Source organism: Mustela lutreola, chromosome 3 (genome assembly GCF_030435805.1).
Source record: "Mustela lutreola isolate mMusLut2 chromosome 3, mMusLut2.pri, whole genome shotgun sequence".
In the NCBI taxonomy this organism is placed as follows: domain Eukaryota; kingdom Metazoa; phylum Chordata; class Mammalia; order Carnivora; family Mustelidae; genus Mustela; species Mustela lutreola.
In genome coordinates, this window is record NC_081292.1 from 186061394 (window position 1) to 186088445 (window position 27052).

General features: G+C 38.8%; 1 protein-coding gene across 1 annotated transcript in view; it reads left to right on the forward strand.

Annotated features, from left to right (window-relative positions):
• The window catches only part of BARD1 (BRCA1 associated RING domain 1), an 82832-nt gene that overhangs the window by 37863 nt on the left and 17917 nt on the right, over positions 1 to 27052 (forward strand). The window contains exons 5-7 of the mRNA XM_059168128.1: positions 1446 to 1526; positions 3256 to 3428; positions 23204 to 23312. Of these exons, the coding sequence (XP_059024111.1) occupies positions 1446 to 1526; positions 3256 to 3428; positions 23204 to 23312 (363 nt within the window). The remainder of the gene's footprint in view (positions 1 to 1445; positions 1527 to 3255; positions 3429 to 23203; positions 23313 to 27052) is intronic.

A 27052-nucleotide genomic window follows, 5' to 3' on the forward strand; every position in this document is an offset into this window, starting at 1 on the left:
GTGTGTGGCCATGGATACTTTCATCTGATGGTTGGAAATGTATGAATGTATGTGGTTCTGGCAGTTCATCTGCCTCTACATTCATGGAATTGTTTCACTTGATCTTAGCCAAAAGGCCGAGAAACGATTCATGGGATTGTTTAAAAAAATTCAAGGGGCGCCTGGGTGGCTTGTCATTAAGCGTCTGCCTTTGTCTCAGGTCATGATCCTGGGGTTCCGGGATCAAGCCCCGCATTGGGCTCTCTGCTCCGCAGGGAGCCTGGTTCTCTCTCTATCATTCCCCCTGTGTGTGTTCCCTCTCTTGCTCTCTATCAAATAAATAAAATTTTTTTAAAAATTCAAATTTGTATCTTGACAGATGTTCCTAGTTTTATTTGGAATTGACTTGAAGATAGAGTGAATGTTGCTAACTAAATGTTAACTTGTACTACAGGTATAGAATTTGTACCCCTAAGATTCTGTGGGAAAATGTTTTTTTAACTGAAGCTAGGCAATTGATTTGAAACATATATAATGTTTATTTTTTAGATCCATTAAGTGTTTAGGGTCATTTTAAAAATTTAGGAACATAAAGATGTATGTTGCCAAGTCTACTTTTTTTCAGTAGAAAACTAAGTAAGCTATCATCTTAAGATTTGCTGTGTTTGAGAGGTAGCCCAAAACAAGCAAATAAAGGTTATTATTTTTAGGAGATTTAATGATTTCTAGATAATCCAGTCAGTAGGGGAAAAACTCATTTCAGAAGAATATTGGGGCTGGGAGTGGGAGAAGAGAGATTTCCTTCTCCCTAAAACTCTTCATAAAACCAGTTGAACACAGCTTTGTCATAGGTGTAACTTTTGCCATATGTAACTTATTCAGCCTTTTTCAGAGTAAGCTGTGTCAGAAGTATTTGGAGAAAATAAGCCATGGTTTGCCTAGAAAAGTAAGAGCAAATAAAGTGAATATAAACTGAATTGATGTATTAAGGATAAATGGAGTAACTGTCAATAAGAAAACAATTTTTAACAGTTTTAGCTGAGTAACCTTCTTAGCCGTAATTTTGCTTTAAACAGTACTTGGAAATTACTTTAATGCATGCTCGAAAAGGATGTTTTTCACAAATGAAGTGATGACTTTAAATACTTCATTATCATCAGTTGATTTTTGGCTAGTGCCCTTTATTTGGTATTTTGAAATGACTTTTGATAAGGGTTGCTAATCGCAGGGATTTTGTACTTGATATTCAAGGTTGGACTGTATGACTTCATGACTTGGTACCTCAGAATAGTTCATCCATATATTACTTCTTACTTATGATTCATGAGTAGTCGGCATTAGAGAAAAGATTTAATTTTGATTCTATCTTTAAGAAGACTGAATCTTCAAACCAAACCTGAATCTCAGTATCTTCTTTTCTTTTTTGATGATTTTAATTTCTTTTTGTTTTTTCATTGTTCTACTAGGGCGACATACCTTCTGTTGAGTACCTCTTACAAAATGGAAGTGACCCAAATGTTAAAGACCATGCTGGATGGACACCATTGGTAGTTTCCTATTTGTTTTATATTCTCATTTTGCTTATGTTTTATTGTTACTATACTTAAAGTTATGTAGTTGTCTATATATTATCTTCTGCAATATACACTCCCTTTTTAATCTGAAGAACTTATATTTTCACCAAGTAAGGGAAAGTGATGATTTTTTCATCTAACTTTTCAATTGTGACAGGTAAGAAATTGGCTACCTTTTCACTGACTACCTTTAGATTTAGGAATTGAGTCACACTATATTGCTTAATGTAGCCAACATACAGAGGTGACTGCTATAACCGACACGAGGCTCCCTTTTGCCACTTTGCATGTCATTGGAACCAGATTTCTTCGAACAAAGAGACGTCAGAGGAACAGGGTATAGGATTGTATCACAAGGCAGTGATTCTTACTGAGGATCTGTTATAGCCTCATTTATACCTACCTAATTGCAAATATAGAGGGGTAGTAGAAAATCTTGGCTTACATTAAACATTTAAAAAAATCTTTTATTATTACTAAAGATGCAATGTGAAGTATAGTCTGGAAAAGAAATGGCACAAATTCATGGAAGCAAATGCTATTTGGGCTTGTTGTGGGCAATTGGAAGACAGCTGTAGTGATATCAGTAGAGGAGGTAAAAACTTACCCCATGACCTGGAATTTATCATAGAAATTGGGAGATTTTCATTAGGCCAGGTATCAAAAAGGCTCAAAGTTGTGTATAATAACTTCTCCCCAACTTTCTAAGCTGGGAGGGTTTAGTCTGGATCAAAGTCACTTTGTTGTTTTTGACTCCACAGGCTAACTAACCTCTTCAGAGAAAGGTCAGTGTTTTGTTTGTTAGTTTGTTTGGTTTTGGTTTTTGTTTTCTGAAGCCAGTAAGGCCAATTGTAGTGAAGTGTGATGAGTGATTTATTAGAGGACCCAATGTCTGATTTGGCTTCCTTTCTCCTAGAAATAGACCTTACAGACATTTCACGTGGTATTTCTTTTTATGAATTGAATAGATATACATAAAAAGCACAGTATGCTAGAGATTTATGGGAGGACAGCATTGTGGCTTCGTTAACAGTTCATTAGACATGAGGAAAGATTTGCACGTGAGGCATCTTGAATATTGCGTTGTTACCTGTTACATCATTCATTCTTTTTGAGTCCTTACCTGTTATTTCTGTTATTGACACCAGCCATACAGTAATCTGTAGCTTCAGCAAATAGGGAAGATCCAGGATCTTGTCCTGGATGTTCACTTTGTGGGGTGGTTCTATATATGTGTGGGTGCCCCACTTAGCATATGGCTAAGTACCTGATTTAGTGAATGCTATTTGGCCATGGAAAATTTCACTTTTTATGAATGATCTAGTTGTTAAATACTTTGAGTTTTTTGTTGTTTGTAATTTTTTACTGTCGAAGAGTTCAGGAACTAGAGTCGGTTTATACATATATAGAGTTGGTCAATTACATTTTCTTTAAAAAAAAAAAAAGTAGGTGACCAAAGGCTCAGATAAATAACCCCTTTTTCCATCAGTTGCATAGATCTTGATCATCATGTATCTGATCATTAAGATTATTAACAGGGCTTTACTCTGGCTCAACACTTATGGTCTGTATGAATTTTTAGGTAGGAACCAATTTACTGACTGAAGTTCACATTTACTTTTCTAAAGTGCAATTTTATTATGATACTAGACATCGTTCTTCCTCATCACCTTTCTCCCTTCTTTTCTTATTACTTAATTAGCATGAAGCCTGCAATCATGGGCACCTGAAGGTAGTGGAGTTGTTGCTCCAGCATAAGGCATTGGTGAACACCACTGGCTATCAGAATGACTCACCGCTTCATGATGCTGCCAAGAATGGACACTTGGATATAGTCAAGCTGTTACTTTCCTATGGAGCCTCTAGGAATGCTGTGTAAGTCGTTCAGCTTAAACACTGTTGTTCAGTTGACTTGTACTCCTGAGTCAAGACTGACGGAACACACCCTTGGAGACCCAGATGGGTGGCTCTCTTTCTTGCCTTTCACAATCGAGGTTAGACGTGACCATTATAGTCTCTATTTAAAATCAGTGTTCATGCCCTTTTCCTTTGGAATACTTATATTTTTGAGGAAGACTTGCTTCTTTACTTTAGAAATGATTGGCAAATTAATTTCGGAAGCTTTGATTTTTCTGCATAAATTCACTTAGTTATATTCTGTAGATTGAGTCATACTTATTAGTGAGAAAAGAATTAGAAGCACAGAAATAACTATTTTGTGTGCTTCCCAGTACTTTAGATTTGTTTTAAAAATTCTTTTTTTTAATGCTTTTTCTGCATATATAGTTAAAATATCTAAGAATTCAGATGTCGGGCAAGTGTTTTCAAGTTATTTCTTAGACTTTCCACATCAGTCAAATGAAGCTCGGGGTAAATTGTTTTGCAGTGTCAGGGCACAGAGATGCATTAGCGAATGCTGGCGGCTGCATTTTAAAATTGCTGTTGTCAAGAGTGTCACAAGCAATTGCCGTATATGGATTTTATATCTTTAATCTATAACTTGGTTCATGTCTCCCCATATATTATTTTACTCTTTTCAGTTAATGAGGGAGTTGAAATGGAAATAGAAGAACTGCCTCTTCATGTCCCCGTTCCTTATATAGGTTTGGAAAGAGCACACAAAAGTCACGCTTACTTTGATTACAGAGGCAAACAAGAATTATAGAATGCAGAGCTTTTAGGTTGTAATTTTTTTATAGCATAATTGAAAAACTAATAATGCAGGAGTACCTTGATGCTGTTAGTTTCAGAAAGTGGGTCTAATATCTTTATTTTCTATCACATATGGTGAGATTGTTGGGGCATACTCAAGGGGACCATTTTTCCATATTTTTGTTTTTCTGGCTTGCATGTGTGTATGCGCACACACGTATCATCTGTCTATATATGTGTGTGTAGACACATGCACGTGGACCAATAGGTATGACCCTCCTGTGGGTATAGCCTGCCATTTGCTAAAGCAAATGGTTGTTTGGGTCAGGTGAAACTGAATAGTTTCCATCCTTGGGTTCTTAAATCAGCCATGACTACTTTAATGAATGGAGCACTGGTCAGGGCGTTAGGGAATTCAGCTTTTATTTGTGACTCCATTATTGACTTTATAGCTTCAGGCAGGTTAATTTCTGTGCCTTGGTGTCCTCACCTATAAAACATGTGTGATGCCTGCTGCCTTTCTATTTCTTCAGAGCATAGTGAGGATTAATGAGCCAAAACACAGGGCCTATCTGGTGGTTTGTACACCATGATTCTTCACTACACCGTGAAGCTTATTAATATACCAGGTGTGGGCATGAGACAGTGAGCCGAGTCTGCCTTCACAGGTGCCTCTCAGATGAATGTGTTGTTTTTAAATAGGCTTACCTAGTGAAGTGGCAGATTTAGGTATAGCTGTAGTGAAACGCCATCCAGTAAGATCTTTCTGTAGCGATGGAAATGCTCTCTCTCTGTGCCGGGCGCTCAGTAGCCACTAGCCATCTGCTGCTGGTGAAGACTTGAGCTGTGGCTGTTGCTACTGAGAAACTAAATTTGAAAATGAACTTTAATTAATGTAAATAGCCACATGGGCCAGGTGGCTACTGAATTGGATAGCTGGTTGATAAAGTGTAGGGTAGTTGGGGAAGAGGATTTATCTGGTGAGAGGTTGGGGATAACATCGGGTGGAGATTAGTGGGGCAGCTATAGTGCAAATAGAGCCGTAGAGTTCACCTGGGCTGTGAGAGTGTGTGGTAGCGGTTTCTAAATACCATTATTCCTTCATTTCCAGACTGGTGGGCATCATTCTCTGGTATTGGCTGTGTTTTTCACTGCTTTATTTCATAGTACTTGTTCAGCTGATCGGCTTTACCAGTTTCCTAACTGGTTTCCTCCTTTTCAGATTATTTTTCTTTGTTCATTCCCACACCGCAACCCAAGAACTTTTAGAAAGATGTCTGGCCAGATCACTTACTTGCTTAAAATCCTTCACTGGCACCTCTTAAAGTTTTTAAAGCAAACTTCAACATGTGGTTCCCAAGGCCCTGGGCGGTGAGGCACCACCGGCTTCTCCAGCCTCCTCTTGCTGCTCTTGCTGCCATCCCCCTGGGCCTCCAGCAGTTTTTCTTCCAGCCTTTCTAAATCATGCCTGCTCTCCTGGTCCTGCCAAGTGCCCAACATAGTCGTACCCACATTCGTTTGTAGTGGAAATGAGTTAAGTGTTTGAATGCGTGAAAAGATGGTGTATGTTTTCCTCCCTTTGGAAAAAGGGTCTGGTCTGACAGCACCAAGAATTGCCTCCTTCTGCTCCCTGATCACTGTTAAGTGCGGAGTGAAAGTCTGAAACCACGTTCCGGGAGCTTGCTCCTTTTCCGGGGTGGTAGCACTGCTTCATGGCAGATGTTAGAGTAAATGACGTGTGCTCCCTGGGCAGAGTCCTTAGTCTCTTGTCCATTGGGCAGCCGTAGTATGTTACCTGCCGTGGGCTCATGGCTTCCCATTTCTGTTGCCTTGACATTTTTAAGATCTGTTTTTCTTGCTGCCAGGGTTCTGTATATTGTCCTTTTAAGTACTGACAAGTGACAATAGATGGAATTCATTTCTTGACTTTCTCGGTTTAAGAGTAGAGCCTGGGGAGAAGGCCAGGGCACTATATGGACTTCTTACTACTTTTTTTCTTTATTTCTTCTTCTTTTTTTTGCCTAAAGCTCTTGTTCATTTTAAGCCATTAATATCTCTGACTCTAGAATCTGAGTTGGCAAGCATATTACTTTAATTTTCTCTGCTTATACTTCTATTTCTGTATATGTCTCTTACTCTTAATGGAACTCTTCTCTCAATAACCAGGACTAGACTCCTCCTATCCCTGAAAGAAGGAGGAAGGGTTGGAACGGGAAAGCGTGAAAGCTGTTCTTCTGTCCTTCCCTCTTGATGGCTTGGTGCTTTGACTAATCAAAGTTGTAGGCAGGTAGAGTTTCTGTTGCTTCTTCTGAGTTTCTAAAGGAAAATCTCCAGCTCTGTAACAGACATTTTCGTAGTCGTCTTCATTCTTTCGAGGTTGAAGGAGTTTTCTTACTTGGATGCCTTCATTTCCTGGGTCTTCAGTGCATCCTGTTAGGTGTTCTCAGACTCTCCCCACTGCTCCTTGACTTCCTCATCCCCCGCTCTTGGATCTGCTCCTTGTTTTCTAGTGACGTGAACAGACAGAGCAGTGATTACAGAGCCCTGTGACACATGCCTTCCTAGGTCAGTGCACAAGATTTCTGTGAAAATCTAGATTAGGGGCTTTACATGTGACTAGAGGCATTCGTAAAAGGCTTTCTAGAGGAAGGAGGACTTCCACTGACTTTTGAAGACGAGGAATAGGAAGGTAGGCTTTTCAGAAGGAGTTGGTGGATATTGAGGTACACGGTAGCCAAGGCCATTTGTCCATTCAGTTCTAGGATCTTTGGCTAGTGACAGTAAGACTGGTGTGAAAGGGAGAAGGATGACCCCTTGGGGCTGCAGAAGGTGGCAGAGGCAGAGAGAGCCCGTGTGCCAGAGGGTTCAGATTTTACATTGAAAAGTTCATCCCGCACAGGAGCTGGGAGCTCAGCGGGGAGGCGTGTCCACTAACCCGGGGAGGGGAGTCTGAGCTGAAGTGGTGGTGGGGACAGTGGTGGCTGAGGGAGGGAGTTTACTCTTTTTATCAGCTGCTTCCTACACGTGAAGTCTGATACACGGTGTTAAGAAATATCTTATTAGGGTTGTGATTGAAATTGAGTAAGGGTATGGATTATAGTCGATTTAATAAATTTCACTTAGTATTTATAGAGATTTTCTAGGTATTTGATTCTTTTGTTGCTCCGGTGAACTGGCTGTTCTGTTAATAAATAGAGCTTGTTATTTCTGACATACAGGAAAGCTAGCTAACACCTAATTCTAAGGGTTGGATTATCATTTATTAATTTCTTACTGCATTTGTCTGAGTTTCTAGGATACTATAAAATAATGTGATAGTTGGCATAGTTGTTCTCTTTTCATTTTTTAAGAAATACTGAATGTAGGTTTACAGTTAGCATTACAATCAATATTAAAAATAAAGATCTTCTAGTTATTTTAACATTTTTTAACAAGACTATATTTTATTGCATGAATTTTCATTTAAACTGAGATAATCTTAGACCTTTTGCTTGTTGATGTCATTAATACATTTTAAAATGTTAAACCGTGTTGTATTCCTGTGATAAGCTTGACTTAATATAGTGTGGTTATTCTTTCTTTTTTTTCTTTCTTTCTTTATTTTTAAAGATATTTAATATTTATTTGACAGAGAGGGAGAGACAGCGAGAGAGGGAGCACAAACAGGGAGGAGAGGGAGAAGCAGGCTTCCTGCCGAGCAGGGAGCCTGATGCGGGGCTCGATCCCAGGACCCTGAGACCAGGACCTGAGCCGAAGGCAGAGGCTTCACCTACTGAGCCACCCAGACACCCCAGTGTGCTTATTCTTTTTTTTTTTTTTTTTTTAATTTTTTATTTTTTATAAACATGTATTTTTATCCCCAGGAGTACAGGTCTGTGAATCAGCGCTCACCAAAGCACATACCCTCCCCAATGTCCATAACCCCACCCCCCCTTCTCCCAACCCCCCTCCCCTCAGCAACCCTCAGTTTGTTCGTAAGATTAAGAGTCACTTACGGTTTGTCTCCCTCCCAATCCCATCTTGTTTCATTGATTCTTCTCCTACCCCCTTAAGCCCCCATGTTGCAATCACCACTTCCTCATATCAGGGAGATCATATGATAGTTGTCTTTCTCTGCTTGACTTATTTCGCTAAGCATGATATGCTCTAGTTCCATCCATGTTGTCGCAAATGGCAAGATTTCATTTCTTTTGATGGCTGCATAGTATTCCATTGTGTATATATATTCCACATCTTCTTGATCCATTCATCTGTTGATGGACATCTAGGTTCTTTCCATAGTTTGGCTATTGTGGACATTGCTGCTATAAACATTCGGGTGCACGTGCCCCTTTGGATCACTACGTTTGTATCTTTAGGGTAAATACCCAGTAGTGCAATTGCTGGGTCATAGGGCGGTTCTATTTTCAACATTTTGAGGAACCTCCATGCTGTTTTCCAGAGTGGCTGCACCAGCTTGCATTCCCACCAACAGTGTAGGAGGGTTCCCCTTTCTCCGCATCCTCGCCAGCATCTGTCATTTCCTGACTTGTTGATTTTAGCCATTCTGACTGGTGTGAGGTGATATCTCACTGTGGTTTTGATTTGTATTTCCCTGATGCCGAGTGATAGGGTGCACTTTTTCATGTGTCTGTTGGCCATCTGGATGTCATCTTTGCAGAAATGTCTGTTCATGTCCTCTGCCCATTTCTTGATTGGATTATTTGTTCTTTGAGTGTTGAGTTTGCTAAGTTCTTTATAGATTTTGGACACTAGTCCTTTATCTGATATGTCGTTTGCAAATATCTTCTCCCATTCTGTCAGTTGTCTTTTGATTTTGTTAACTGTTTCCTTTGCTGTGCAAAAGCTTTTGATCTGATGAAATCCCAATAGTTCATTTTTGCCCTTGCTTCCCTTGCCTTTGGCGATGTTCCTAGGAAGATGTTGCTGCGGTTGAGGTCGAAGAGGTTGCTGCCTGTGTTCTCCTCAAGGATTTTGTTGGATTCCTTTTGCACATTGAGGTCCTTCATCCATTTTGAGTCTATTTTCGTGTGTGGTGTAAGGAAATGGTCCAATTTCATTTTTCTGCATGTGGCTGTCCAATTTTCCCAACACCATTTATTGAAGAGGCTGTCTTTTTTCCACTGGACATTCTTTCCTGCTTTGTCGAAGATGAGTTGACCATAGAGTTGAAGGTCTATTTCTGGGCTCTCTATTCTGTTCCATTGATCTATGTGTCTGTTTTTGTGCCAGTACCATGCTGTCTTGATGATGACAGCTTTGTAATAGAGCTTGAAGTCCGGAATTGTGATGCCACCAACGTTGGCTTTCTTTTTCAATATCCCTTTGGCTATTCGAGGTCTTTTCTGGTTCCATATAAATTTTAGAATTATTTGTTCCATTTCTTTGAAAAAGATGGATGGCACTTTGATAGGAATTGCATTAAATGTGTAGATTGCTTTAGGTAGCATAGACATTTTCACAATATTTGTTCTTCCAATCCAGGAGCATGGAACATTTTTCCATTTCTTTGTGTCTTCCTCAATTTCTTTCATGAGTACTTATAGTTTTCTACTATGAGTTTAGATTTTGTGCCTCTTTGGTTAGGTTTATTCCTAGGTATCTTATGGTTTTGGGTGCAATTGTAAATGGGATTGACTCCTTAATTTCTCTTTCTTCTGTCTTACTGTTGGTATAGAGAAATGCAACTGATTTCTGTGCATTGATTTTATATCCTGACACTTTACTGAATTCCTGTATAAGTTCTAGCAGTTTTGGAGTGGAGTCTTTTTGGGTTTTCCACATATAGTATCATATCATCTGTGAAGAGTGATAATTTGACTTCTTCTTTGCCGATTTGGATGCCTTTAATTTCCTTTTGTTGTCTGATTGCTGAGGCTAGGACCTCTAGTACTATGTTGAATAGCAGTGGTGATAATGGACATCTCTGCTGTGTTCCTGACCTTAGCGGAAAAGCTTTCAGTTTTTCTCCATTGAGAATGATATTTGCGGTGGGTTTTTCATAGATGGCTTTGATGATATTGAGGTATGTGCCCTCTATCCCTACACTTTGAAGAGTTTTGATCAGGAAGGGATGCTGTACTTTGTCAAATGCTTTTTCAGCATCTATTGAGAGGATCATATGGTTCTTGTTCTTTTATTGATGTGTTGTATCACATTGACTGATTTGCGGATGTTGAACCAACCTTGCAGCCCTGGAATAAATCCCACTTGGTCGTGGTGAATAATCCTTTTAATGTACAGTTGAATCCTATTGGCTAGTATTTTGTTGAGTATTTTCGCATCTGTGTTCATCAAGGATATTGGTCTATAGCTCTCTTTTTTGATGGGATCCTTGTCTGGTTTTGGGATCAAGGTGATGCTGGCCTCATAAAATGAGTTTGGACGTTTTCTTTCCATTTCTATTTTTTGGAACAGTTTCAGGAGAATAGGAATTAGTTCTTCTTTAAATGTTTGGTAGAATTCCCCCCGGGAAGCCATCTGGCCCTGGGCTTTTGTTTGTTTGGAGATTTTTAATGACTGTTTCAATCTCCTTACTGGTTATGGGTCTGTTCAGGCTTTCTACTTTTCCTGGTTCAGTTGTGGTAGTTTTATATGTTTCTAGGAATGCATCCATTTCTTCCAGATTGTCAAATTTGTTGGCGTAGAGTTCCTCACAGTATGTTCTTATAATAGTTTGTATTTCTTTGGTGTTAGTTGTGATCTCCCCTCTTTCATTCATGATTTTATTTATTTGGGTCCTTTCTCTTTTCTTTTTGATAAGTCTGGCCAGGGGTTTATCAATTTTATTAATTCTTTCAAAGAACCAGCTCCTAGTTTCGTTGGTTTGCTCTATTGTCTTTTTGGTTTCTATTTCATTGATTTCTGCTCTGATCTTTATGATTTCTCTTCTCCTGCTGGGCTTAGGGTTTCTTTCTTGTTCTTTCTCCAGCTCCTTTAGGTGTAGGGTTAGGTTGTGTACCTGAGACCTTTCTTGTTTCTTGAGGAAGGCTTGTACCGCTATATATTTTCCTCTCAGGACTGCCTTTGTTGTGTCCCACAGATTTTGAACCGTTGTATTTTCATTATCATTTGTTTCCATGATTTTTTTCAATTCTTTTTTAATTTCCCGGTTGACCCATTCATTCTTTAGAAGGATGCTGTTTAGTCTCCATGTATTTGGGTTCTTTCCAAACTTCCTCTTGTGGTTGAGTTCTAGCTTCAGAGCATTGTGGTCTGAAAATATGCAGGGAATGATCCCAATCTTTTGATACCGGTTAGTCCTGATTTAGGACCAAGGATGTGATTTACCAGTGTGCTTATTCTTTAAACAAATATTTTACATCAGTTTGCTAGAATTTTATTTAGTATTTTTGCATTTATAATTATAAGATGAAATGATCTGTTTTTATCTTTAATAAAAGATAATCTTTTATTAAATCTTGCCTACAGATTTTGATATTAAAATTACACTTTTTAAAAAATTTAAAATAGTAGTTTTTTAAAAAAAATTATTTTAAAAATTTTAATTCCCGTGTAGCTAACATACAGTGCTGTATTAGTATCAGGCATCCAATACAGTGATTTAGGGATTCCATGTACTACTCAGTGCTCCTCAAGGTAAGTGCATTCTTTTACTCGTCTTCCCACCTACCTCTCCTCTGGTCATCTGTTTCTTCCTTTTAGTTAAGAGATAGTTTTTTGGTTTGTGTCTCTTTTTTTTTCTTTGTTCGTTTGCTTGTTTCTTAAATTTTACATGTGAGTGGAATCATACAGAATTTGTCTTTCTCGGGTTGGCTTATTTCACATAGCCTGATATTCTAGATCCATCCATGCCCTTTGCAGATGGCATGATCATTTTCTTTTTTTTATGACTGAATAATATTTGTGTGTGTGTGTGTGTATCACATTACATCTTCTGTATTCATCTTTTGATGGTCACTTGTGCTGCTTCCATAGTTTGGCTATTACAGGTAATGCTGCCATAAACATAAGGGTGCATGTCTCCCTTCAGATTAGTGTTTCATATTCTTTGGGTAAATAGTAGTGCAATTACAGATTGTGAGATGGTTCTATGTTTAATTTTTTGAGGAACCTCTACACTGTTTTCCACAGTGGCTGCACCAGTTTGCATTCCTACCTACAGTGCAAGAGGGTTCCTTTTTGTCCACATGCTCCTCAACACTTGTTTCCTGTGTTTTTGATTTTAGTCATTCTGACAGGTGTGAGGTGGTACCTCATTGTGGTTTCGATTTGCATTTCCTTGATGATCAGTGATGAGCATCTTTTCATACATCTCTTGACCGTCTGTGTGTCTTCTTTGTAGAAATATCTGTTCATGTCTTCTGCCCACTTTTAATTGGATTATTTGGGGTTTTTTGGTGTTGAGCTATCTAAGTTCTTGATATATAACCCTTTATTGGATAGGTTATTTGCAAATTACCTTCTCCCCTTCAGTAGGTTCTCCTTTTTTGTTGGTTGTTTACTTTGCTATGTTAGAAGCTTTTTATTTTGCTGTAGTCCCTGTAGTTTATTTTTGCTTTTGTTTTCCATGCCTCAGGAGACCTACCTAGAAAGATCTTGCTATGGCCAATGTCAGAGACATTACTGCCTGGGATCTCTTAGAGGATTTTTGTGGTTTCATGTCTCACATTTAGGTCTTTAATCCATTTTGAGCTTATTTTTGTGTGTAGTATAAAGTAGTAGTTTTCCAGTGGAGTCTTTGGGGTTTTCTATATATAGTGTCATGTTATCTGCAAATGGCGAAAGTTTTACTTCTTCCTTACCAATTCGAATGCCTTTTATTTCTTTTTGTTATCTGATTGCTGTGGCTAGGACTCCTAGTACTATGTTGAATACAAATGAAGTGGTGAGAGTGGGCATTCTTGACTTATTCCTGACCTTTGGGGGAAACCTCTCAGTTTCTGCCCTATTGAATATGATGTTCACTGTGGGTTTTTCATATAAGGCCTTTATTGTTGAGGTATGCTTCCTCTAACCATAGTTTGTTGAGGGTTTTTATCATAAATGGATTTTTTTGGGGTGCAGTTGTAAATGGGATTGCTTCCTGAATTTCTCTTTCTGCTGCTTCATTATTAGTACATAGAAATGCAAAAAAGATTTCTGTGCATTGATTTTGTATCCTGTGACCTTAATTTATTTATCAGTAGTTGTCCAGTTGTTGGCATATAATTTTTCATAATGTTCTCTTACAATCCTTTATTTCTTTGGTGTCATTTGTTATTTCTTGTCTTTCATTTGTGATTGTGTTTTTTTGAGCCCTATCTTCTCTTTGTTTCGTTTTTCTAATGAGTCGGGCTACAGGTTTATCACCTTTGTTAATCTTTTCAAAGAACCATCTCCTGGTTTCATTGACCTGTTCTTTTTTTTAGTTTCTGTATAGATTATTTCTGCTCTAATCTTTATGATTTCTTTCCTTCTGCTGGTTTGAATTTTATATATATTTTTTCTAGCTCCTTTAAGTGTAAGGTTAGGTTTTGTATCTGAGATTTTTCTTGCTTCTTGCTTCTTGCTTTCTTGCTTCTTCTTTTCTAGTCCTGTATAGCTGTCAGCTTCCCTCTTAGAACTGCTTTTGCTGCATCTGAAAGGTTTTGGACCATTGTGTTTTCATTGTCATTTGTCTCCATGTACTTTTTGATTTCTTACCTGATATCTTGGTTGATTTGGTCATTATTTAGTAGCATTTGATATAACTTCCTTGTATTTCTGCTTAATTTTTTTCACGTTTGATTTCTAGTTTCATTTTGTTACAGTCAGAAAAGATGCATGGTATGACATTGATATTTTGGAATTTGTTGAGACTTGTGACCTATGTGACCTATTCCGGGACTGTTCCTTGTGCATTTGAAAGGAATGTGTATTCTGTTTTAGGATGAATGTTCTGAATATATCTGTTAAATCTATGTGGTCCAGTGTGTCATTCACGGTTTCCTTGTTAATTTTCTGTTTCAGTCATGTGTCCATTTACGTAAGTGGGTGTTAAAATCTCTAGTATTGTATCACTATATTGATTAGTTCCTTTATGTTTGTTACTGTTTTATGTATTTGGATACCTCCATGTTGGATGCATCAATATTTACAATCACTTTTATCTTCTTGTTGCATTGCCCCCTTAATGATTATATGGTGTTCTTTATCTCTTGTTACAATCTTTGTTTCAAAGTCTATTTTGTCTGATACAAGTATTGCTGCCCTGGCGTTCTTTTGACATGCACTGGCATGATAAATGTTTCTGTCTCCCCTTGCTTTCAATCTGCATTTGTCTTTAGGTTTGAAAGGAGTCTCTCATAGGCAGCATATGGATGGGTCTTGTTTTTTTAAACCATTCCAGTCACCCATTCCATCTTTTGATTGGAGACTTTAGTCTTTTTGCATTCTAATTATTGATAGGTACGTATTTATTATTGCTGTTTTGTTAACCTGTCTTGTGGTTGTTTTTGTAGTTCTTCTCTGAACCTTTCTTCTCTTGCTTTCTTCTCTCATGGTTTTCTTTAGTGATACACTTGAATTCCTTTCTTTTTATTTTGTATTTCTATTACTGATTTTTTATTTTTATAGGTTGTGTGTAATACCTTCAGTATATAGTAGTCTGCATAAAGTTGATGGTCATTTCAGTTTGAATCCTCCCCCCCCCCCCATTTCCATTTTAGGAATATGATGTTATACTTTATATTACTTTATTTTCTAATTCCCTTGATTGATTTATTTTTAGTGCTTTTGTTCTTCCTACTTTTCTTACCCTTACTTGTGGTCTTGTCTTGACACTGAGAGAGTTCCCTTTAACAGTCTTATAAGGCTGGTTTAATGGTTATGAACTTGTCCTTTAGCTTTTGTTTGTCTAGGAATCTCTCCTTTTCTCTCCTTCTATTCTGAATAATAGCCTTGCTGGATGGAGTATTCTTGTCTTCAGAGTTTTTCCTTTTAGCACTTTGAATTTATCATGCCATTCTTTCTGGACTGCAAAGTTTCTGCTGAAAAATCCACTACAGCCATATGGGGTTTTCCCTTGTATGTAACTATCTTCTTTTCTCTTGCTGCTTTTCAAACTCTCTCTTTATCACTTTTTGCCATTTTATTTTATTTAAAAGATTTTATTTATTTATTTATTTATTTATTTATTGAGAGAGTGCATGCTCACGCAAGCAGGGGGAGGGGCAGAGGAAGAGGGAGAGAGAGAATCTCATGCAGACCCCACGCTGAGTGCTGAACTCAACTAGGGGCTTGATCACACAGCCCTGAGATGATCACCTGAGCTGAAATCAAGAGTTGGCTGAGTAACTAATTAAACTACCCAGGTACCCCCCCCCTTTTTTTTGCCCTTTTAATTACTAAGTGTCTTGGTGTGCAGTTTCTTGGTTTGATGTTGTTGGAGGAATATTTGTGCCCACTGGATGGATCTGGATATCTGTTTCCTTCACCACATTAAGGAAGTTTTCAGTGATTATTTCTTGAAGTAAATTTTCTGCCTCCTTTTTTTCTCTTTTTCTTCTGGTGTATCTATACAAATGTTATTACACTTGATGGACATTGCATTTCCTTAGTCTATTTTAGTTTTGCCCAATTTTTTCCTCTCACCTGCTCAGCTGGATTACTTCCCATTACTCTGACCTCCCAGTTTCTAATTCATTCTTCTGCTTCCTCTAACTTGCTGTTTATTTCACCTAGTGTATTTTTAATTTCATTTATTATATTCTTCATCTCTGATTGGTTCTTTTTTATCTTTTAATTAAGGGTCTCACTGATGTCCTCCACTCTTTTTTCAAGTCCAGTGAGTATCTTTATGATCATTACTTTAAATTCTCTATCAGGCATACTACTTATATCAGTTTTTGTTACGTCTTTTGTGTGGTTTTGTCCTGTTTTTCATTTGGGATATATTTCTGTGTATCCTCATTTTGTCTGACTTTTTGTGTCTGTCTGTGTGTGTTAGGGAAGTCAGCTGTGTCTCCTACTCTTGAAAGTAGTGGCCTTGTGAAGAAGAGGTCCTATAGTGCCCTGCACTGCAGTGTTCCCTGTTCCCCAGAACCTGGCCCTTCTGGAGTGTCTCCTGTGTATGTAGCATGAACCCTGATGTTGTTTCCTGGCTACTTTTCCCCTCAAATCTAGTCATCTGTAGTGCAGTTGTGGGCACTGTTGGGTCCCTAGCTAGGGTGAGGTACGTAGTTTTAATAGGGTGTATGGTAGTCCATGGGGGCTCTCCACCACTCCTCAGACCAAGGCCCTGCAATGAATGCGGGTAGGGAGATGTGGTGTTGGCAAGGCTTGCACAGGTCTTCTGGAGGGGCTGGGATTGAGATAAGGTGGGCTCCAGGGGGCGGGACTTCTTATAAACAAGTTAGTGACTGTTGGCATTGTGCTGTTTCCCTTACGTGGCTGGCAGTTCCTTTGTGCCTGGTGGCAGGGGAGAAAAATGACTCCTTTGTTCCTGGTGCAGTCTCCCTGTGAAACTCCCTCCACTCTGAGATGAGTAAATAACTCTTGGTATCCCCCAGATGGTCCCCCCCCCCAATGGTTTTTAAAATGGTGCTTCTATGCTTTATCTCCCCTGGCTGTCATTATGTTTCTTTAAGGGTGGGAACTCTACTTCTAATGCCCTTTGTGCTCTCCCAGAACCCAACTGGCTGATTTTTAAAATTTTAGGCTTTAACTCCCTCTTGTTATAAGATCTCACTTTCAAAATCAAATGTTATGGGGAATTGTCTTCCCTGTGTGAGCTCCCTGGTGACAGTCTTGTTTTTTCTCCCTCCTCTATGCCCATGGCTTCTTCCCTCTCAGGGATGCGATGGTCTGATTAGCCTCCCACCCAGTCTCTGTTCTTCTTAACCCCTTTTCTGTCTTTCATTGTGGGGTTTGTTCTGCCAGTCTTTGGGTTGTTTTCTGGGTTATTTACACTGACAGGAGTGTTACTTAGTTGTATCCATGAGACAAGGTGATTGATCTAAGAATCCTTTTACTTCACCATCTTCCCAGTCTCCCACTCCACTTCCTTCAAGATAATCACGGATGCTTTCTACCTTTTCTGGTTACTCGAACATGAATGGAGTACCTTTCAGAAATAAACTGTCCCTCCATTTGGCACACCACTGTCAGTTTTATAATTTGCGTAGTATATAATATTTGGAGAGTTCTCCAGTTTTGTTATTAGTAGTTATCACTCTCAAGTAGTAATATATTAATAGTAGAATACAGGTTTAAAGAGAAGATGGATTTTTTGTTATCTCATTAAATTTGTCTTTAAACAGTCCCCATAAACTATTTTGCAGTTTTATCTAAGGCTATGATTTTTTTTTACTTGAATCTTTTTTTTTTTTTTTAAACATATAATGCCCCAGGGCTACAGGTCTATGAATCATCAGGCTCACACATTTCACAGCACTCACCATTAAGGCTATGATTTTTAAGAGAAGACCCATGAAGATCATCTTACTGATTCTTAACACAGGGCACACCAGTGAGACAATGTTTGAGGAAATTACTGTCTTTATTATATTTCTCATATGTATAGCAGAGTATCTCAAATCTATAAAGCTTTGGGTCTGCCTCTGTATATTTTAGTCAAATGTTGTGATAGCTCTTGAGTACTGAATGCCAAAAAAATACTGTCTTTGTTTCCATATACTTGAGGACCCTGTAAGCTAAAGGAGGCATATAAACCTATCTTGAGTCCATTGATTTTCATTGCATTACAGACATAAGGAAGTCATGGCTAATGTAGTTTCTCTTGAAAGCATGTTTGATGGAAGACGTATGTCCTTATACCAAATATAGATTATATATATATGTATATATATTATACTAAATATAGAAAAAATATATATATATTTTAAGTAATCTCTACACCCAGTGTGAGGCTTGCAGTCAAGACCTCAAGATCGAGAGTCACATGCATTACTGACCAAGCCAGTCAGTCGTCCCAACATTTGATATTTTTTGATTGGTTTTATACGTTTTATGCTACTATAAGAATTTAACTTGAATTATTTCAGTTGTGTGTAAGCAAACTTATAGAGAGGGGTAAAAAATTTTGTAACTTAGCCCTAGTAGGACGAAGAAAATCTGAGACAGAAATTAATTTAAAAAACACAAGGACTTTGATAAATTCACCAGTGAAGTCACCCAGTCCTGTATTTCCTCGTGGAGGAAATATGAACTATGAATTTCCTACTGCAAGATTTTGGGACCCTAAGTCTTTATGATTATAGAGGGAATACGGATATAGTAGAAGGTTATATGTATCTACTTCAGACTTGGATTTATTTTTGGTTCTCTTTAGAAGGGAGCAAAGCTTGTATATGAGGACTAAGGGATCCAGATTAGAAAGCTATATATTCTGATATGTTCTGGTATTAAGCTGTCATAAAAGGTAGTAAGACCATGTGACTTTAAATTTTGGAAAGAAGGCTCAAGAGCTATTTTTTTTAGTAATACTTTTATGATTATTATTATTTTAAAATATTTTATTTATTTATTTCACAGACAGAGATCACAACTAGGCAGAGAAGCAGGCAGAGAGAGAGAGGAAGGGAAGCAGGCTCCCTGCCGAGCAGAGAGCCCAATGCAGGGCTTGATCCCAGGACCCTGGGATCATGACCTGAGCCGAAGGCAAAGGCTTTAACCCACCGAGCCACCCAGGCACCGGTAATACTTTTAAAATGTGAAAATAACAATCTTTTTGGAAGTTCAGGATATGGAGAGAGTCAACAACTCAGAAATGTAATTAGGCTCTAAATACCTATGGAAGGCCAGGTATAGGAAAAGAAAGAATGGAATATGATTTATTGCAAAGCTAAGCGAATCTAAAAGCATCTTACTGAATACTGGTGCAGGGAAATCTTGAAACCTACAAGTAAGGCAAGACAAGGTAACTAGGAATTAACTACATACAGTACTATCATTCATATTATCTATCATCTTCACTGTTTAATTTAAAAAACACAAGGACTTTGATAAATTCACCAGTGAAGTCACCCAGTCCTGTATTTCCTCGTGGAGGAAATATGAACTATGAATTTCCTACTGCAAGATTTTGGGACCCTAAGTCTTTATGATTATAGAGGGAATACGGATATAGTAGAAGGTTATATGTATCTACTTCAGACTTGATCTTTTGTTTAGATTTAATGTTAATCTAACACCTTACTGTTTTTTACATCACTCTCCACTTAGAATACTTTCTTACGTGCTTGGAGTTTCGGCTCTGCAAACTCTGCCACTTTTAAAGATAAAATTTTGCATTTAAATGCAGTATTACTTCACTTAACTCTGATTTTACTTGGGTTTTACATGAGAAATTTCCTTCTTATGCACTAAAATAAGAGTCCATTATGCAAGAGGGAAAATGACTTCTGTTTCAACCTCAGATAAAAAGGTTCATATCCTCTGTGCTTCATTTTTGTCTGAGAATATTTATATTGGTGACTGGTCAAAACCTCAGTGGTTTTCCCTCTTCTGCCTTCAGTTCATCCCCCGCAAACATAAAAAAAAATTCTTCATCCCATCAGAACCACTTTGAGTATATGGAGAATAGCATATGCTTTTTTTTTTTTTTTTTAAGAGATGTATAAAGCTTAGAATTTGGTACTTGTTCTGACATTAACACAGTTTTTTTGCAAGGGTGTAGAATTTGTAATTAGAAAATATTACATGGACCGTTGGACCTGTTAATTGTCCCACTGCCCTAGTTAATTTTAAAAAAAATTAATCTGCTATAACATAATTTGTTTCATAGCTTAAAAAAAAGTTGCTCTTTTGAATTTCTGTGCCTTTCCTGCTTCACAGCAAGCCAAGTGACTTGAAAAATTAAAGTCTGTGTGTTTGCAATTTTATAGAATTCATGAAGGATTTCATTCATGAACTGTCTTGGTAGCCTGTCGTGAGTGATAGGTTTAGTATTAATAAAAATGCCTTTTTGCATGAATGTTTGGGACTGGATGCTCTGTATGTGTATGTGCAAATTTGAATTTGTCCATACCCCCCCCTTTTTTTGAGTGGTAAGCCTTCTCTTGGGTCTAGCTAGGGGCAGGTTCTACCATATTCTTGAGTAAAAAGGACACTAAAGGGTTATACTGTATTCTGAACTCTTGCCTTTGGGGTTAAGCTGCAGTGTTAAACACAACAGTTCAATTCTTTAACAAGAACTTCTTCTCATTAGTCTTAGTAATCAAAAAGAACCCTAGTGAGCAAAGTTATTCTCATTATCTTCAATTAATAATCAGTCACATCGATAGTCTTCTGTGCACCTAACGACATGTGACTTTTCTTCCAAATGTTACCGTTTTGCAAAAAAGAAGGTAAAGCTAAGTATGTACATTTATTTATGTATTTATTTGCTTAAAGATATCTTTACCTGAGAGAGAGAGAGATGGAGGGGGAGCAAGCGCCAGTGTGAGGAGGGAGAGAATGTCCAGCAGTCTCCCCTCCCATGGCATCACGAGCTGAGCCTAAGCCATGAGGCAGTTGCTTAACTGACTGAGCCACCCAGGCACCCCTCATTATGTACATTTAAAACCGTTTTTTGTTTGTTTGTTTGTTTTGTTTTTTACAGGAAGTCTAAAGAAAGTGTTAGTCCATTGAAATCTATCATTATGGGGAAAAAAAGTCGTGTGACTTTTTTGTGCCCATGTGATAAAGGAGAAATCGTACGCCCTGTCTCCTCTTGCTGTGGGGTTTGGAAGGTGCCACATAAGAACTTGATTCTCATTTCAGATTTCAGTGGTCCACAACAGAGCAGAATCACGACAGGATTTAATAGGCTCCATCTCCTGTGATGCAGGGCTGAGGTTTAACTGAATATCTTTCCATCTGTAGCATTTGTCTGTGCCATTCTCCAGTTCATTAACAATACAGGAGAGCTTAGGGTTTAGCGGGCTGTGTATAAGCAGGAGCGTCCAAGCGCATGTTTGAAGACCGTATGAGATGAGCTTTGTGTGTAAGGACTCAAAATGTAAACTAGAATCCTGCCAGCCATTTTATGAAGGAAAACTTTAGACAGTAGGAGCATCTCACTTGTTCAGACTGTTGTTTCATTGGTTACTTTTTGTTTGAAACCCACTGGCTACTGATGGTACTTTTGGGAAGTACTTTCATTAACGATGTTTTGTGCTGTCATAGTGGACTTATTCCTATCTGTGTAAAACAAGTATACTGTAGTTACTGTTGATTAACATACTTGCTTAGGCTCTGACATTTTGTTTCTTTGAAGTATGAGATTTACATTTGTATTTTTTAAAAAGTCCTTTGGTATACCGTGATTTTTTTTTTGATGCCATATAATGTGATATCTTTTTTGTTGATTATTCATTTTTGTGCTTGGTGGTTTAAGACCTAGAATATTGATTAATTATCTCGGATTTCTCTTTTGATTGGCATACTCGCAGAATATATGTGTGAGGGGATTGTATATTTGGCCTCTAAGCACAGTAATTTAAGAGAATGGAATTAAGAAGTATCCAGGATAATGGATGAAATCAGCTGCATTTGGAAATAAACTGAGATTGTCTGCTCAAATGTATGGGAATTTGGAAAGATACCAAGTCCAGCACAATAGCTTGTCACTTTGTTGTAAACCAGAAAGCAGAAACATAATACAGTTCTTGGCTGGAGAAGGATGGTTGCCAGAGAAAGGTTGCAAATTCTTGAACCTAGGCCTAAAGGGAAATCTAAGAGTACTGATTTATTGATATTTGTGGGCACATCCCAAGAGGAATGAGTAAACTGATAGTTATGAGTAGCACTCACTAGAGAAACAGTTACTGTGGTTTATTGCTTCATGCACTCGCTATCTCTTCCTGCTCTGCCATCAAAACCACTTTATCCAAGGTCTGACCTTGTCTCCAAGTCAAATTGGTGCTTCTGTCCCTCATCTCTATGCCGTTCACACAGCATCAGAGTTGACACCTTCCTCCTTCCTCTTCTTTCCACTGTTCCCTTGCAGATCTTTTTCTGGACATTCAGTATAGTTTTAAAAAGTGGTATTGTGTAGAAGGACCATGTTGATCGTTTATTGTACCATTGTACCGTGTTCATCGTCTTGTGTCCTGTTGAACACATTGCATGTTCACATGCACTTTAACAGCCTTTACTTGGATATACCATAATTTTAAAAACCATAAAAGCTCATAAAAGAAATGGTCATTTTAGGAAACTTTTTGTCATAATAAATTACATTTTGTATATTTTAAATTATTCTGAAACCATATGTAAGGAAGTGGAAGAGTAGACAAAAGAAACTAATCATGGCCAATATTGACCATTATTGGAATACACAAGAAAGACACAGCTTTAGTCAAGTCATTGGAACTTTGTTCTTTCTGTTTTCTTATCTATGAAATAGCAGATTTGTACTGTTACTGAATTCTCTTCCAGTGTAATATATTCTGTGACTTGTGAATTAGTACATGCTGAGAAGTCTGTGTCCACTTATTTCCGAAACCACCAGTTGATTCTCTTGATGGCTTGACTACTATACAATGTACATATGTATTAAAGTTAATTTTAAAAGTGCCCTGCTCTCTGCTTTATTCATTTATTTATTATGTGACATGCTTTTCTTTCTGCAGATCTGAATGTCTGTCCTGTGTATTTAACTAATTTCTGCATTTGTTTATATAGAATATAGAGCTTAAATTATTTTTATTTGCATTTGAAAGCATTTTTCCCTTGGTAATTAATGATTATGAAGCTATATTATAAATGTGAATATGAATACAGAAGCATGCAGAGTTGTAAGAAAATTCATGTGTATCTAACAATCTATTCAATTAAAAATACTCCTAGAATGGTCTAATGTCAAATTGAAATTTCACAACTTTTTTCCATTGAATTCAGCAGCTTGGGATACTTGAGCCTTATGCTTTGTGTGAATTCTGAGTCATTTATTTTAGGAAAAGTTGTATATTATTAAGGAGGTTGAAAAAATTCTTCCCCTAGTGCATCCATTTAGTTAAAAATCAAGTCACACATTTTATTTACTTAAACCCATCTGTACTTATTTTTGCCAGTAACATATTTGGTTTGCGGCCTGTGGATTATGCAGACGGTGAAAATATGAAATCACTATTGTTGCTACCAGAGAAGAATGACTCATCATCCACTCGCCATTGCTCGGTAGTAAGTATGGATTAGACTTTGGGAAATGTATGTCTTTTATTGAAATTGGTTGTGAAGGGAACATAATAGGAAAATTTCCAGTTAGCAGATTACTTTCAATCACCGAACACTTATCGAACACTTCTTTTGTATTAGGAATTGTGAATTCAATCAAAGACAGTTATAATGAGATTAAGTCAAACAAGTATTTTGTGGAGCCCCTTGTATGTTTTAGGGAGCATTCACACTGCAGCCAATGTGATGGATGGAGCCCTATTCTTAAGGAGCGAACATTGTAAGGAGAGATAGGAAAGGGCGAGACTGCCAATATGTAAGCCTATATAAATGGAATAATCTCAGGAACTTACAAATGTGTGGTTTGGAGATTTTGTAGAGTATAACTGAGCGGAGGTTGAGGACTCCAGGAAAGGCTCTGCTTTAGCTGTGTCCTTGGGGAGGGCCTGCAGAGAGCTGTTGTTTGATTTGAAACTTGAATGAGGAGGAGGAGGCATCCAGGGAAACATCTGTCTGGATGACAGGGGTTCCCTATAGTGTTCCCTGTCGTCCCTCTGTGGATGAGCTTGGTGTGCTTAAAGGTTAGAGAGAAGGTCATACTTGCTGGCGACTAGTCAGTCAGTGTCCAAGAGTAATGGAGACCACTGAAGGATTTAAAGCAAGGGAATGACATGATTCGATATAAGTTGTAGAAAATTCACTCTGGCTGCGTTGTAGTAAGGAGACGGGTAGGAGAAGAGCAGAACCAGGACGATTGTGGAGGCCTGATGCACTGTGACAAGAAGGGATATGATCCTCTGGATTGAGGTAACGAGTGGAGATTGTGAGAAGTGATGAGGTTTAGTGTATATTTTTGAGATAATGGCAACACACTTTCTGATGGATTCTGTATGCAGTGTGGATAAATAGAGCTGGTGTGACTTCAGCCATGGGGCAGATGCCGGTGCTGTTTCCAGGTGTGGGGAAAGAAATCAGTAATTCTCTGCCAATTTTATGTCTGTAAGGCTGCAAGCATGTTGAACAGGTTGGTGTCTGTAGCTTAGGAAAGAGCTATAAGCTGGAAAGTGGAAAGAACGCTTATTCCTTAAGAACTTATGGCTTAGTGGGGACTATAGATGTGAAAAAAGTTCATTATGTACTGAAGTAAATTTATAATAGAAGCCATAAAAACGTACAATAGATTTACAGAGAAAGAAGAAGCTGGCTTCAGGAGGGATCAGAAGAGCTTCACAGAAAAGGTGACAGAGAAGGCATGTAAACTTGTAAAAGTTTCTGCAAGGTGTCTAATAGAATGTTGGCTGCAGATAACAAAACATTTACTCAAATGCCTCAAGGCAGTGTTTTATTTTGTATAAAGATAATCTCAGTAGAGGAGAGCTTTCCTTGGTGAGTTCAGCAATTAAATGGTTGCTGCAGAGACCCAATTTCTTTCTGTCTTTCTGCATTACCATTGTCAGCTTGAGAGCTCATCTCCCCTCAGTGGTTATAGGATGATTGTCACGGTTGTTGGTTGTAGATGGGACAGTGTCGAGTGTCTGAAACCTTCCCCAGGAGCCTGCTACTGGACTTCCCTTATGTATTGTTGGTCAGAACTGGTCACACAATTGGTGTTGATATACCTTGTCTTCAAAGACGGGGTCAGTCCTTGAAAAGTGGATATATCAGTAAAAACTGGGATTCTGTTAGCGTGGAGGGAGTGAGGCGTGGATCCAGTGAGCTTGCCGCACTGGGACCAGGTGTGCAAAATGGGGATGGCCGTCCACATTTAAGGAAGCAACAGCTGAAAGACAAGAAGGTGTAAAGGACCTTTGAAATCTGAGAAACTAGATTGAGTGTGAGAGGAGCACAAGGTGTAGTATTAGAGAGGAACCGGAGGTCAAGAGCAAGGTTGGGATCAGATTGTAAAAGGCTTTGGGTTCCCTGAGGAGGAGTTTGGACATTACTGCCCTACTCAGTGGGGCAGTCTCGGTGAGTTCCAGTGCAGAGGACAGCTCGCAGTGGGCCGACGGGGTGCGAAGCTGTGTGGTAGTCAGAGCCCTGCTGTGGAAGGGTCGGGTGATGTGGGCAGGGAGAGAAGTGGGTTTTCAAGAGGCGTGTGACGGGCACCTTGCAACGAACAAGACAGGGGAAGATGAGAGAAGGGCATGAGTTGAGGTCTGTGCGCAGAGGCCCTGCACGTCTTGTCTAGTGAGGGCAGTGGCACAGTGATTGATCTCATTGTTGAGGATGAGGAGATGAGCCGAGGTACGGAAGAGGGCTGTAGGTGCTGTCGCAGGTCAGTTACCTTTGTACCCTGAGAACTCTCTGTCTCCTCCTCCTCCTGGATGTCAGCTCTGCAAGTGGGCACCAAGCTGGCATTTTGATAATGAACTGAAAGAGAATGTAGAAATCAGCAGTTTAATTTTCTTAGCTTACAAATGAGAACGCTGAAACCTAGTCTGATTTGCTCATGGTTGAGGAGCCATGACAAAAAAAGAAAAAGCAAGTTTGTTTTTTTTATTTGAATGGATCAGTTAGAACTTGAGTTTCTTATATCTTAGGTCAGTACCCCTTCAGTCCCATCACACTTAATATGGCAAAATAAATTGGCATTTATTTTATTCATTTGGACTTGGACTCTCCTGGCAGAACATACAACTAAGAACCAAATTGTCATTTGTCAGTGTTGCTTTTATGAAAAGCTGGAGAAGAATTGTTTTAAATGTGTCAAAAATAAGATGTCATTATGGGATTGTTGGAGTGTGAAAATGGTGCTGTCCTTCAGAGAAGAGGAAATTGGTTATCCTCCTCTCGGTTCGACTGTCCAGTTACCGTTGTGTTTTTATTAAATGTAAGAGACTTATGTTTTCCCCATGTCACACGGACATGGCCTGAGAATATCCTTCCTTACTATCGTGGTGGTAGGTTCTTGGCTAAGGAAGAGATAATGGATGGAAGTCCTAAGTTGAAAGGGTTGTGTCTTTCTGGAATTTCTTCCCTCAGCTGCTGCCAGACTCCCTTTCACTCCCTCTTTTTCAGCCACGTTGGGCTGCCTCACTGTTTCTTGAATCCACCAAACACGTTCCGATTCCAGGTCCTCTACGCTGGCTGTCTTCTCTGCCAGGAACAGTTGCAAGGAGCTGGGTGTACACAGGGCATCCAACCCTGGGGTAGTCCTATCAGGGAGGGCTCTGTACTGCCATAGCTTACATGGCAAAGTGCCTTCCTGTCCTCCCAACCTGGCTTTCTTTTCCCGTACCCCTAATCTGGCAAAATATATTTTTATTTTATCGGATTTTTTCCTCTGTTGTTCTTACATCCCCACAGCCAAGTGCGCAGATACCAACAGATCCAAGACTCTGAATTTTTATTTCTTAGAATGTACCTCCTTATCTCAGGGCCTGAAGAGAATGGCATGGGTATTGAGAAATGTTTATCAGCTCTAAGAGAAACAGCAATGCAGGCATGATGGTAAATGTGTTCACGTATCTGACAAATACTTACTGGGTGTCTGAAATCTATCAGTCAAGTGTTTCAGGCGCTTGGGGATATTGTGGTCTTGGCTAGGTTGGAGCTTCAATGCAAGAATGAAGATGGAGACACATGGGGCGCCTGGGTGGCTCAGTGGGTTAAGCACCTGCCTTCAGCTCAGGTCATGATCCCAGGGTCCTGCGATGAAGCCCCCTTGGTAGGCTCCCTGTTCGGGAGGGAACCTGCTTTCCCCTCTCTCTCTGCCCGCCCTCCTGCTTGTGCTTATTCTTTCTCTC